The 14,951-nt window shown below is 36.0% G+C and overlaps 1 protein-coding gene and 1 pseudogene across 4 annotated transcripts in view; one reads left to right on the top strand and one right to left on the bottom strand.

The window, feature by feature from the left end:
- PTAR1 (protein prenyltransferase alpha subunit repeat containing 1) overlaps positions 1-14,951 on the top strand; it is a 43,689-nt gene that overhangs the window by 14,752 nt on the left and 13,986 nt on the right. For 2 of the 3 annotated variants that reach the window (XM_023508715.1, XM_023508712.1), the window contains exons 3-5: positions 3,955-4,021; positions 12,060-12,164; positions 14,378-14,591. In XM_023508715.1, coding sequence (XP_023364483.1) covers positions 3,955-4,021; positions 12,060-12,164; positions 14,378-14,591 — 386 coding nt within the window. Of the gene's footprint in view, positions 1-3,954; positions 4,022-5,509; positions 5,537-12,059; positions 12,165-14,377; positions 14,592-14,951 lie in introns of those variants that run through there. The other variant, XM_023508718.1, reaches the window with a different exon arrangement.
- Positions 5,564-6,750, bottom strand: LOC100960834 (annotated as a pseudogene). The gene has a single exon (XR_002771295.1). The product of XR_002771295.1 is annotated as a glyceraldehyde-3-phosphate dehydrogenase pseudogene (transcript).

Below are 14,951 nucleotides of genomic sequence, written 5' to 3'. Positions count from 1 at the left end.
CCATTTTTTGGTTGCAGCCGTCATTGTTGTTTGGCGGGTCTGGGCTGGGGATTCGAACCCGCCACCTTAGGTGTACGTGGCTGGTGCCTTAGCCGGTTGAGCTACAGGCGCCAAGCCAAGACTTAAGTGTTTTTATCTGTGGCACAGAGGTCTTTTCATGGAGGATAAACTTACCTTCACTCATGGTGGCAAGGAAGATCATTGTGTTACAAGTACAAACAAACAGCAATTGCCATTGGCCACACATTTTCTTTAATGTGGAAAGAGAGTCCCAGGGACTAAGTGCCAATATACCCAAGTGGTATAATGGCTTTTTGAAAAACTGTAGATATCAGAAGAAATTACAGACGCTTTCCCATCATGCATATACTTTCCACATACCAACCACTTGACTACTAAGTGGGGTTTTTTTTGTTATTGTTGCTTATTTTGCAAGTTTAGAAATTCAGATGGTTTTAGTGTAGGCACAACTGTGTCATTTCAACTTTCTGGATATTAAAAATATTTATCTCTTGGTCGTATATTGCAATGGCTCACAACACTGAAGTTGATGTTGCCATCTTCATTTCACAGGTAAGGAGACTGAAGTCCCAAGATATTAAGTTCTGTAGGTAGTAAATGGAGAAGCTAGTATTCAAAGCCAGCTGTTGTGGTTTTAAGGCATGCATATGCCCTACGACTCCTTGAATTGGCTTTTGTATCTTAATCACCTTCACCCAGATCAGTACCTGGCTTGTTATAGATGCTCACAAAACTTGTCAAGTGGGTAAATAATTTGTGAAGGTGTTTTAGGGAGGACCTGCTTCCAAGGAATTTATGGTGTGAATAAGAGGATAATATTTACATAAGTAACAAAGTAAGATACACATAAAGATTGTGTAAAGTAAGATGAAAGATTCTTTTTAGCTTGGTAGATCAAGAAAGCCTTTACGGAGAAAGGTGTTTAAGAGCGTCTGATAAATTAAAAAATATGTGTTTTTTTTAAATATTTAGAGATGGGAAGATATTTCTGGCAGAAAGAATAGCAAGCAGGTAAATCTCAGTTATTTTCAGAGAAAAGAAAGTAATCTGGTAGGAACTATGTTCAGAAGCTGGTGGGGTTCACTTGGGGTAGAACAGAACATGTAAAAGAATGTAGGGGTGGCTTGGCTGATTAGCAGTTTGGGACCAGATTCTAGAAGGCCTTGTTTCCTGGCACATGTCACCAGCGCTCTATTCTATAGTGACACTCTGGTACCCACGATCTCTTTGAGAGCAGACTGTGTGTGAAGTTCCATGCTGCTTTATCTTTTCATGGAATTTCTCCAAGATGGTAAGGCAGTGCCTTTGCCACTTTTCTCATTTACAGTTTTCCAAGGGTGTTCTAACAACAGCTAATTACAGCTGCAGTTGTGGGTCCCAAAATGTAGTTGTATGCTTCTGCTTCACAGTTACTTCATTTTGCTTTTTTCTGTAACTGTTTGTCTACATATTCTCTCCAACTGGAGGTCAACCTGTTAGAGGGCAAAATCAGGTCTTTATTTGTCAGTATATCCATTCTTTCGATCCTCAGGGCCCAGTTTCATCTTTGTCCACAAATCTTGGAATATTTGTTAAATGAATAGTGGCATAGAACATTATACTTGTTTTCCTTGGTAATTATTAAATTAGTACCCAAAACTACTGAAAGCAAAAGAATGGAGAGGTTAATTAGATTATTCTTTATATGCTTATTTTGTTTATGCATGTAATTGCTTGTAATGTGTAGGATGGAGGTAAAAAATAAATGTGTGTTGATCCACCTGCCTGTTGCTCATTTATTGAATGTTAGGCTGTGCTCAGTAGTAATGAAATAATGAGCTCAAAATTGATGTTTATCTCATTAATATGGTAAGAACAGAATAACTGATTTTGTTATGAACTAGGATGTTTTAAAATGACTATAGGATGTATTTAAGTGTGTTTATTCTTAGATTTTAAAAGTTTATATTTTACTTAAACATTAAAAATGTCCCAGTTTATTGTAGATAGACATTTCAATTGCAGTACAATTGATTTGCTTAAAAGCAATCAAGAGGTTGACCATGCCTCACATTAATTGGGTGATTATGGGCAAATTGTTTAAACTCTTCCTAAATCTTAGTTTCCCTATCTAGAATAGGGAATAAAATAAATATGTAAAGTAATAAATATGTAAAGTATAAATAAAATTTATAAATAAATAAATATGTAAAGTAGAATAAATACGTTTTTATTATTTATTTAATTTTTGGCTAGGGTTGGGTTTGAACCTGCCACCTCCAGTACATGGGGCCAGTGCCCCACCCCTTTGAGCCACAGGCGCCACCCAGAATAAATATATTTTAGGCTATGATTATGAGAATTAATGAAATAATGTAAATAAAGTAGTTAATACCATGCCTGGTACATGTGGTAATGATTGTCTTTATGGTTTTATTTATTTGGCATCTAATATGAGCTTGGTGATGTTTTCTTAATTTTAGTGTTATGCGCCTACATTGATAGTCTTAGAATTCTTTTTTCAATTTTAGTAAAACAAAGACCATATGTCTGAATTTTACTGATTTTGTTCTTTTAAATACAGACTTAGGAAGTTAATTTGACTATATACAAATTCTGTCAGGTCCATGATACATAAATAGCAAATGAATATGAATAGCCTGTTCGTAAGATGAACTATAAGTAGTAAACAAAAATGAAAAAAATGTTCGTATTAGGCTTGGTGCTCGTAACAGTGGTTACGGTGCCCCCATGCACCAAGACTGGCAGGTTCAAACCCGGTCCAGGCCAGCTAAACAGCAATGACAACTGCAACAACAACAACAAAACTATATCTGGGCATTGTGGCAGCACCTATAGTCCCAGCTACGTGGGAGGCTGTGGCAAGAGACTCGCTTAAGCCCAAGAGTTTGAGGTTACTGTGAGCTGTGACACCACGGCAATCTACTGAGGGTGACATAGCATAGTGAGACTGTTGTCTCAAAAAAAAAAGTCCATATTAAAAAATGTAAATTAATATACAAATTAAAATAGAAACAAAGTTTATTTTTTATCTTTTACACTCATTTTTTAAGTGTAATTATATACATCAGTTGCAGGGACAGAAATATACTCTTGGTATTCTTGGTGGTTATAAGTAGATATGGCCCATTTGGGGGGTATTTGAAAATGCTTAGTAGGAGCCATACTGATTTTTATATTGTTTTTGACATACTATAGCATTTCTACTTCAGGAACTATGTCTTAGGAAAATCATCTGTAAGACAAATCTATTTAAAAATGTTTGTAGCAATATTATCAGTAATATTAGCAGTTTGTTATTAGCAGTAATAACAGTAAAAGGAAATAGCCTAAAAGGTAAGATAAATGGTAGTATATGGAAGGGATTATGCAACTGTTGAAAATACTTATTGAAGCAATATAAGAGAATGCATGTAAAATAATGCTGAAAAAAATTAGAACATAATTGTACATTTATCATGTATCATTACATATGCTATAGCGATGTGCATAAGAAAAGATAATTTTTGCAGGGGAATGTACATAAATTATGTTGAGTGGATTAGATGAGTCATTTTTTTCTTTTGAAAATTTGCACACTTAGTAAATACTTAATATATTTGTGGAATTAAATGAATAATAGCATAGAAATTTTGTTTCTTTTCCTTGGTAAATATAAAATTACTGCCAAAAACCCCTAAGAATGAAGAGGTTAATTAGATTCTTCTTTATAGGCATATTAAATTGTTTCATTGTCATCTTCCAAAACAGTTATACTTATTGTAAGGAAGAGAAAGTCTTGAGGCTAATTTTCACTTCCTGACAGTTTAGAACAGGGTATTACAATTAATATTATGTGAAAGATGTTAGTATAATGTGTTAGAGAATTTTAAAAGAAGCTAAGCTTTAAAGGGTAGAACTGTTTGTTTTTAATATGACTTCTCTTTATTTTAGAATTGATAGATGTCACATGCACCCTGCTGCTTCTAAACCCAGATTTTACCACAGCATGGAACGTGAGGTAAGTGTGACATTCTTATCAGTGATCAGGTGAAATTCATTCAAACTTCTGAAGATATATAAGCCCTATGAGTTGTTAGCTTGTTGAAAATGAAATATAAACCATATGTCTGTGGCATCTAATAACACTTATATCTTCTGCCTATTCTTTATAATATCTCCATGACAATTCTAACACATACACTGGACCCCTTTTTGCACACCTATGTTTGTTCTCCATAAACTTTCTTGGCTAAAATATAAATTATGTTGAGTCACAGTATACTATTTAATACATGTTTTATTTTTTCCCCCTTTTTTGGGGTGGAGAGTAGCAGGCAGTTGGCATAATTGGTTGGATCATAGGGCCTTGGTTACCACGTTTGAGATGCGTTACAGTGCAGTGCACAGTGTGTGGAGCGAGAAAGAAGGGAGTCAAGGTCAACTCTGGTTTTTGCCCTGAGCAACTAAAAGGGTAGAGTTGCCAGTTACTGCAAAGGCAATGTCTGGAAGAGAAGCAGATTTAGGTGGGGGCAAGGAGTGCTGGTTAGAGGTCAAGAATTTGATTTTGAGCATGTTAGGTTTATATATAAGTAGTTGTGTGTTAATCTGAAGCAGAAAAAAGGGTCCGGACCAGATAAAATTTGAGATGTATATGGTGTTTAAAGCCATGAAACTATTTGAGATTCCCCAAAAGAGTGGGTGTAGTTAGAGAAGAGAACCAGTGTGAAGACTGAGCACTGGGACACTCCAGTTTTCTAAAGTAGCACAGGCCAGTACAGTAGCCACTAGACACATGTAGCTAATGAGCCCCTGAAATGTGACTAGTCTTGATTGAGATGTGCTGCATGTGAGTTTACACGTCTGATTTTGAAGACTTAATATCCCCAGAATGGAATATCTCATTAATAATTTTATATTGATTACTTGTTTAAATTATAGCCTTTTGGATATATTAAAGTAAATAAAATATATCTGTACTCATTTTTAATATAACTTAGAAAATTTAAGATCATATATATGGCTCACATTTGTGACTCACATTATATTTCTGTTGGACAGCACTGTTCTAGCATTTGCAAGATGAGGAAGCATCAGCAAAGGAGACTTTTAGGAAGGTACTATGAACGTACAAGTGAGAGTTTTCTTAAAGACCATGGGTTTTTTTTTTTTTTCCTTTTTCTCCTAGTATCTAACTATAGTGCCTGCCACATAGTGAGTATGCAGTTTACAAACTGGGCACTGAAAACAAATCAAATTCAGTGAAAAAGAAATGAGGGTAAGAAGAAAGTAGGAGTACCATTTTTATTCATGATCTCACATTACTAATCAATAGAGAGAAATTGAAAATCCTTTAGCCAAAAATTCTTATTTTGAGCATGTTATAAATGTACACATATATGTACACATAATGCATCTGTAATGTATACACATTCGTTGTATGTTCTATAAGACAGTTCATAGGAAGAAAACCTAATCTTTTTTTTTTTTTTTTTTTGGCTGAATTCAGGGAACTTTATTGATGTTACATGACAAGGTGAGGCTCCCTAGGCCCCTCCTGTTCTTTAGGAGATCTGGTGTGGAAACTGTGTTGAGGGGAGATTCTCAGTGAGGTGGGGACTGAGTAGGCACGGGCACCCCAGCAGCTAAGGGCCTTTCTCTTCCTCTCGTGCTCTGACTGGGGCTGGTGGTCTGCAGGTTCTTACTCCTTGGAGGCCATGTGGGCCATAAGATCCACCACCCTATTGCTGTAGCCAAATTCATTATCATACCAGGCAGTGAGTTTGACAAAGTGGTCATTGAGGGCAATGCCAGCCCCTGCATCAAAGGTGGAAGAATGGCTGTCACTGTTGAAGTCCAGAGGAGACAACCTGGTGCTCGGTGTAACCCAGGATGCCCTTGAGGGGGCCCTCTGATGCCTGCTTCACCACCTTCTTGATATCATCATACTTGGCAGCCTCTCCAAATGGCAGGTGAGATCCACAACTGACACGTTGGCAGTGGGGACACGGAAGGCCATGCCAGTAAGCTTCCCATTCAGCTCAGGGATGACCTTGCCCACAGCCTTGGCTGCACCAGGGATGATGTTCTGGAGAGACCTGCGACCATCATGCCACAACTTCCCAGAGGGGCCATCACAGTCTTCTGGGTAGCAGTGATGGCATGGACTGTGGTCATGAGTCCCTCCACAATGCCGAAGTTGTCATGAATGAACTTAGCCAAGGGGGCTAAGCAGTTGGTGGTGCAGGGGGCATTGCTGACAATGCTAAAGCTGTTTTCATACTCCTGTGGTTCACACCCATCACAAACATGGGGGCATCAGCAGAAGGGGTAGAGATGATGACCCTTTTGGCACCCCCCTGTACGTGAGCCCCAGCCTTCTCCATGGTGGTGAAGACGCCAGTGGACTCCACAACATACTCAGCGCCTGCCTCACCCCATTGGATTTTGGTAGGATCTCACTCCTGGAAGATGGTTATGGGATTTCCATTGATGACAAGCTCCCCGTTTTCAGCCTTGATTGTGCCGTGGAATTTGCCATGGGTGGAATCATACTGGAACATGTAGACCATGTAGTTGAGGTCAATGAAGGGGTCATTGATGGCGACAACTTCCACTTTGCCAGAGTTAAAAGCAGCCCTGGTGACCAGGTGCCCAATATGACCAAAGCTGTTTATTCTGACCTTCACTTTTTCCATGGTGCCTCAGGGATGTGGCTGGCGCTGCACTAGAAGCAGCAGCTGTCTGATGAACGGGAGGACCAGAGAGCCAGAAAACCTAATCTTAACGATTCATGGACTTAGTCCTTCTTCATCAGTTAGGCAGCAGTTGACTATAGGCAAAACCTTTTTCAAGTTTTAGTTTCTTTATCAGTGAAATAAAAGATTTGAACTAGGTGAATGTTTGATGATTCTTTTGAAACTTTCTTAATTATATGTAATTTGATCTTACGAAAGGAAATTGCTCCATTAATCTAACTTCAGTGATGTTTATAAAAATGTTAAAATAATGTTGAAAATTATTTTAGTAAAATAATTAGTAAAGTTTTTTGTTAGATGATTAGAAAAGGAATCTTGATTTTCAAAATTTTATGGATATGTGTTTTAGTAAATTTTGATTAGTATTGGTAAGATTGATTAACATATGGAGACATAGAATCCTGGGTACATTTTGAGCAAAAACCAACCAACTTTGGAAGTAAACTGCACTATCCCTGTAAAGTCTCTTTTGCAAATCAGATACTCACTGCTTTATGTTTAATTAATTCTTGGTGTATTTCTTCTGCAGTTACCCAGTTAGTGATTTTGACTGTATTTTTCAAACTACTAAAATATGGTATAATATATCTCTAGTTCAATTTGTGTCTATTACAGTCTTAGGGAAAACAAAAATAGGGGCTACGTTTTTGAGCTGATCTCCTTTTTTACTTTGAAATTTGGTGAATTACCTGATGAAAGAGGTTGACTTCATAATAATGTTCTATTTTTCATCAGTCTATGTACTTAGGATATACAAAACATCTTTGAACAACTAGACACCAAACTCCAGTATTCTTTCATGTCTTTTATTCATAGCCTGTTGATGTAAATTGGTAACTTTTATGTATATTTGATGTTAGGTTTGACACTTTCAGTTAGGAAAATGAGCAAGTTATTGAACTCCTCTAAGACTTAGTTTTCTCATCTTAACATTGAGATAATATTAGGTTGAACCATATGAAATTGTTTTGTCTAATATTGTAATGGTTTTAGAAATGGTTGATTCCTGGACCAGGCCAGGAAGTATACAAGATGAGCCCAGAGCATCTTGTAGAGCCAGAAAGTGCTCTAAAACCAATCTGGTGGGCATATGTCAAAGGGATGCAGGAGCCAATTCAAAGAGCTTCTGGTAGCCAGAGCTGGAATGATTTGAGAAACAAAATAAGTAACATAGTGTGAAGTGGATGTCTGTAAGTCCACACTGGAATGAATGAATGAATGAGTGAATGAGAGACAAGAGGCAAATGATGTCTCATTAATTTACCTAAATAACCCCCCACAAGGAAGTGGAACATAGCTCTGTATTTCTTAAGAGCAGACTGTGCACTGAAGCAGAAAATCATGACTTCCTTCCTTCCAAAAAGTAGTGAAAGCAATAACAAAAATAAATAAATGGGACCTGATCAAATTAAGAAACTTCTGCTCAGTCAAGGATGTCATCAGTAGAGCAAATAGCCTACAAAACAGGAGAAATTACTTGCATGCTGTGCATCTCATAAAGGACTGATAACCAGAATCTATAAAGAACTCAAGCAAATCAGCAAGAAAAAAAGTCAACTCCATTAAAAAATGGGCAATAAATATGAATAGAAACTTTTCAAATGAAGGCATACCATTGGCCAACAAATGCATGAATGCTCAATATCTGTAATCATCAGGGAAATGCAGTTCAAAACCACAATGAAATGTCACCTAACTCAAGTGCAAATGGGTTCTATCAAACAGATGATGGCGTGGATGTGGGGTGGGGGAAAGAAACTCTTCTGCTGTGTTGGTGGGACTGCAACCTAGGTATGGAAAGTAGTATGGAGATACCTCAAAGAATTCAAAGTAGATCTACATTTGATCCAGCAGTCCCTCTATTAGGTATTTACCCACAGGAAAACAAATCATTTTATAAAAAAGGCACTTATAGGGCAGTGCCTGTTCCTCAAAGGAGTAGGGCGCTGGCCCCATATGCCAGACGTGGTGGGTTCAAACCCAGCCGGCCAAAAAAAAAAAAAAAAAGACACTTATACTGGAGTGATTATAGCAGCATAGTTCACAATTGCAAAGATGTAGAAATAACCCATGTGCCCACCAGTATGTGAGTGAATCAACAAAATGTGGTAAATGTGTGCCATGGAGTACTACTCAGCCATAGAAAAGACAATCTGGTATCTTTGTTACAACCTGGATGGAACTGGAGAATATTCTTCCAGGAGAAGTATAGCAAGAATGAAAAAGCAAACAGCATGTATACTCAATACTAAATTAGAACTATCCATCAATACTTAGGTCCACATATAGAAGTAAAACTCAGCGAAAATTAAGCAGGTGGCAGCAGAGAAAAGGAAATGGGTAAATTTGTACCTAGTACAAGTGCACACTTGTACAGTGCACACTATGTAGATAAAGGCACACTTTGTCTTAGTCTGTACAAAAGCAAAGTATGTAACCAAAATATGTATACCCTCATAATATTCTGAAATAAACACCCCACTCCCCAAAATCCAAAAGTAGTGAAAAAAACCTGACCTCAGCCGGGTCATCTAGATCAGTATCAGTTGTGATAAGTCATGTTGATAATATGTGCCCCTGATGTGATGTGATGGATATGGCATTTTACCTCTGTAGTCTCTTCTGTAAAATCCTTATCCCCAGTCTGTTGATAACAAAAATATCAGACAAAATACCTGACTGGTACTGTCATAACTTTCAAGACCATCAAAAACAAAGTAAATCTGAGGAGCCAAGAGGAACATAACAGCCCAGTATAATGTGTCCTGAAGGGAACCCTAGAATAGAAACAAGACATTTGGTAAAACCTAAAGAATATGCCCCCAGACTAGATTATGTGATTGCCATAACTTAACCACTTTTTATATCTTTTTAAAGTCATCTTCAAAAAACTTGTTTACAGTAATATCCAACCTTTACAAAGAACCAGGTCTGCCCCCTAGGAATGTTTATTAAATTGATATTAGAATTTTACTCCCTTTTTCATTATTCTGTTAGGTGATCTTCTTAGGCACTTCATATATACCATTGATTGAGATTATTTCAGAGTAAAATGTCTCCCCAAATACTACTTGGTTGTTGAAATAAAGAAATTAAGAGAGCGTCCATAATTTAAGAAACTTCATAAAGAGTTATAAGATGACTCCCTCTTTTCTGAAGAAAATTTTGATTGTCTCCTCTTACGTATGGAAATAAAGATAGGCAATTGTAAGTAATGAGAGAGGTCTTAAATTTTAATAAATAGAAATTAAGCTTAATACAACGAATTGTTAGCAGTAGGCATTTTTAAACTTAACGTCCATCACCTGAAGTGCTTATTTTAAAACACAGACTGCTTTGCCCACCTAAGTTCCTGATTCAGTGGGTCGGGCTGAGGCCTGAGAATCTGCATTTGAGATAAGTGCCAGATGCTGCTGATGTTATAGTAAGGCTCTACACTTTGAGGAACACTGCTCTACAAAGAGTGGTTAAAATTGCATAGAACGATTTTTCATCTCTTTTTACTTCATAGGCATCCTGACTTTGTGTAAACAAAGTGTTAATAATTTCAGAAGGGAAAATATCTGAAACTTCAAAAGCAGTTGGCTGTTACATCAAAAAAAATTTTTTTAATGACAATTAGGTTTCCTAAACAGTGAAAAGAAATCAGTCAATAAATTCATTCATGAAAGTGGCTATAAACCTTCTGGCTACTACCTCAAATTATTTTATAAAATTACTAATTTAAAAATGATTATAAAATTCAAGTATTTATGTTCATTATGTAGTATCTTCATTAAAAAAGGTCATTTCCCTTATCAAATAAAAATTTAGAAATAGTACCTTGCTTTTAGAAAGAAAATGCATTATGGTATTTAGGAACTAAATCCATCTAATAGGTGGATTATAATAAAAGCAGTTCTCTAAAATAAATGAATAATCAGCCCTACCAAGAAAAGACATTTTAAGATGAGCACATATGATTTGACTTTATTATGAAACAATAGATACATTGATATTAACTGGGAGTATAATCAGTAATATCAGCACCTATCAAAAACTCATCTGAGAAATAAACATTAATTGTATTTACCTGAGAAATAGGTAAAATTTTTATGTGTGACATTCTTTATACAGTTGTCCTGTATCTCTGGCTTTTCCATCTATGGATTAAACCAATTGCAGATTAAAAATATTTGAAAAAAGTTGCATCAGTAGTAAACAAGTACAGACTTCTTTTCTTGTCATTGTTGCCAGACAATACAGTGTAACAACTACAAAGCATTTCTGTATTAGGTATTATAAGAAATCTTGAGATGCTATATGGGAGGATGTACTTAGGGTATATGCAAATAACTGCACCATTTTATGTCAAGTCTTTGAACATTCTCTGATTATGTTATCTTCGATAGTTACCTTCCACGGTTCCCAAGGGACAACAATAATTGCATTGAAGCTTTGGTTGGAATCGAATAGTTTTAAGACAAGAAAAACCTTAACATTCTGCTTATGTTTCAACAAGAAATGGCCAACTATTTCAAGGGCATGCATGTATTTTTGTGGTAATACCGCTTTTGGAAACTTAATCCTGAGTACAAGTACAAAAGAAGTCATAAGCACAAAACTTCCCCCCTCCCCCGAATTCTTTTAATATAGCAAAAAATGAGAAACAACCTAAATATCTGTGCTAGGGGAAAAGGCAATTAAATTATAGCATAACTACTGAATGAAAACTTTGATCATTTAAAATGTTCATTATGAAGATTAAATAAAGCCATGGGGAAATTCTTAAAATAAGTTTTAAAAATTCTTAAAATACAGTGAAAGCAGGCTATAAAATTATCATATATGTTAAAATATGTATGCACATGGGGAAAGGTAGAAAGGAAAATTCAAAAGTAAAAGTAGTAATTTTGAACTAGGCCATATCAAGTCCTATTTGGGAAACTACAGTAATTCTTGACTGGTTTTGGATCTGCCCTGTAGAATACTTCTGTCAGGTGTCATAACTTTTGGAAATGAGATAGACCAGAAAATTCTGTTGTCCTCTCCCAAATAGCTAACTGAAATTCCACTGTTGATTTTAAAAATTTCTCCTCCTGCTTATTAATTTGTTATTTTGAGATTGTGAGAATACATGATTACTTTGTGGGACATGTATCAGAGTTTTGTATACTAAAGTGGTTTTAGGTTTTGGTTTTCTTTTTTTTTTTTTTAATTCTTGGAAATTCCCTTCACAATGAGTTTATACTAAAAGCTATGCAAAATGGTTTGATGGAAGGCTAAGATAATTTTTTTGTTGTTTTAATTTTTATTTTATAGGAAAGAGCTGATCCTCTCCGGCACTTTAAATCCAATTAAAGATTTACATCTGGGAAAATTGGCCTTAACTAAGTTTCCAAAGAGTCCAGAAACATGGATTCACAGGTATGATTAATTTTATAGCATAGTATTCTTACCTTAGAATTCAGAATGGCTAGAGAGGTAGGCTTGCATATTGGTTTAGAGCATGAATTCTGAAGTCACATTATGTTTAAATTCAGGGGCTAGATCACTTAAGTGTTATTGGGAAATTATTTAACTTCTCTAAGATGCAGTTTTCTTATTTGTAAATTGAGAATAATAATTACACCATTCTCGTAGCGTTAATGGTTACGTTTACTTGGAATAATGCATGTGAACACTACCACAGTGCCTAGCCGTTTTAAATAGTAAATATTTACTCTAATGCAATTGTGGAAATTGCATGTAGGTACTCAATGTGGATTTTTAAATACACTCTGTTGTGTTCCTGGTAAAGAGGGTGGTGATAATACTTGTGGTTATTAAAATTAACTTACAGAGGAAGCTAAGGGCAGCTGAGATGAGTGATATGTCGGCTGAGCTAAGGTTGCTAAAACCATAAATGCAAAGAACATTTTTAGGTTAAATGCCCACAACAGGTAGCCAGAATGCATATTAGGATTCTCAGAATCTTGGCTATCTGGAATCATCTTCCTCTTAGGCCCCATGTAACTACTCTTATTTGACTAAAATAAGGTGTTGTGGGGTTGTTGGTCGGCATCAGTGGAGAAGTTACTGAAGAAGTCTGTTCTCAGTTTATTAAGCCACTTTTAACTTGTCTTAAATCCTGGGCATTTTTAGGATCTTATATTTGTTCAAGAGTCTCAGCTAACATTTCAGGTCTGTCAGCTTCTTACAAACCATGTAGTCACTTATATTTTCTTCCATATTATAAATTGGACTAGTAGACCTCAAAGAAGGTTTTATGAATAGGGATTTAGAAAGGGGTGATTTCAGGGGAAAGAATTATTAAATATCCATTCATCAGTTTATTGGCTTATCTATTTTATAAAGTGATATTCTGTTAAATAAATCATTTAATTAATATAAAATAAATTTTTCTTACTCAACTTCTTAGAACTTTTGATTAGACATTTTTAATCTGAAAGAGTGCTTTTACATAAGGAAAATACTTGTATAAATTAAAGACATTAAATTTAGAAATACTTTCTTAGTGCTTTTTATTTAAATATATGCTAATGCAAATCTTTAATAGACTAGAGGAAAATCTGTGGATAAGGGCATTTTGAAACTCTTTAATGATTTAACTAATTGTATTCTATTTCTTTTCTTCCAGATTTTATGGTATAATAGAGAAATTTGCTTTAAAAGCTGTTAAAATGCATCTTCTTGTTTGCAAACAAATGTCCATAGAGTATGGCATGCACATATAATTAAAGATGTGAACTTTGACTCCTCTGATACAAAGTGCCAAAAAATTTGTGTACATTTTAAGAAAGGAAAACCCTGTATTAAAATTGTAATACTCGGGTTGGTGCCTGTAGCCCAGTGGTTATGGCGCCAGCCACATGCACCAGGGCTGGTGGGTTCCAGCCCGGTCCGGGCCTGCTAAACAACAATGACAACAACAACGAAAATATAGCCCCGTGTTGTGGTAGGTGCGTGTAGTCCCAGCTACTTAGGAGACCAAGGCAAGAAAATTTGCTTAAGCCCAAGAGTTTGAGGTTGTTGTGAGCTGTGATGCCACGGTACTCTACCAAGAGCAACACAGGGATACTCTGTCTCAAAAAAAAAAAAAAATTGTAATACTCAAGTCACATTTGATTTGTGCAATTACAAGAGATGCTTGATGTGACTTGTATTTTTTAACTAGTATATATTGAGTATTAAAATTATAGTACAGTTTTTTCCTTTCTTAAAATACATATACATTTTTTTGACACCCTCTGTATTTACCAGCCATTAGTTTATACTCCCTCACCACTACCATCACCTCCACACACACAGACATATAGACCAGTTGGCTTTATATTTCCTGACCAGATGAAGTTTTGCAGTTATCATTGTAGAACTAATGACATTTCTTTTTGACAGATTTTAAAATTTTATAAAGAAATTTTCCTGTTTCTGTTCCCCCATACTTTGCTTCATCTATATTACTAAGTTTATCTTCAAAAAATGCAAATCAACATCCCCTATCTATCTTCCCAAAACTAAGCTTATGTTATTTTGCATTGTCTATGAATGGAAATTAAATTAAGAACAACAAAAACTAGTTTTCCTCTCTGGTTTATATGTTCTTTCCTCATTCTCTTTCCTACATGCTACCTTAACAGGCGATGGGTGCTACAACAGCTAATTCAGGAAACCTCCTTGCCTTCCTTTGTAACCAAAGGAAACCTGGGAACAATTCCTGCGGAAAGGACACTGCGGCTAATACAAGAAGAGATGGAGGTCTGTGGTGAAGCAGCAGGGAGATACCCAAGCAATTATAATGCCTGGTCCCATCGCATCTGGGTTTTACAACACTTGGCTAAGCTAGATGTCAAGGTAGGACATTCTTCAATCTCTTGGGCAGGCTGCCCATCTGCGGTTAAATTCTTCTGATTGTAGTTCATCCTCAGGAGAGCTTTAAAGGAGTTGGGAAACTAATGATCTAACAGCCCAAGAAGATCATGGCAGCTGTTACCTCCAGAGAAACCCTAGCAACTAAAAAAATATTTACCTTTCCCCCAATACAGTTTTGGGATTCTTAAAGATAGTGCATTGGTAGAACAAAGGCAACTTTAACCAATCAGGGAACACTTAGCATAACTCATAGGAGGGATTGTTGAGCCTGATAGAATTAGAATTGCTATTTGTTGGTAGCCTTTGATCATGGGACTAAATATGCTGAGTCACCTGGTGGTC

This window comes from Otolemur garnettii, unplaced genomic scaffold (genome assembly GCF_000181295.1).
Source record: "Otolemur garnettii isolate 467f Iridium unplaced genomic scaffold, OtoGar3 scaffold00006, whole genome shotgun sequence".
Taxonomy (NCBI): Eukaryota; Metazoa; Chordata; class Mammalia; order Primates; family Galagidae; genus Otolemur; species Otolemur garnettii.
The sequence above is the reverse complement of the archived record's forward strand: the minus strand, read 5'-3'. Positions and strand labels throughout refer to the sequence as shown.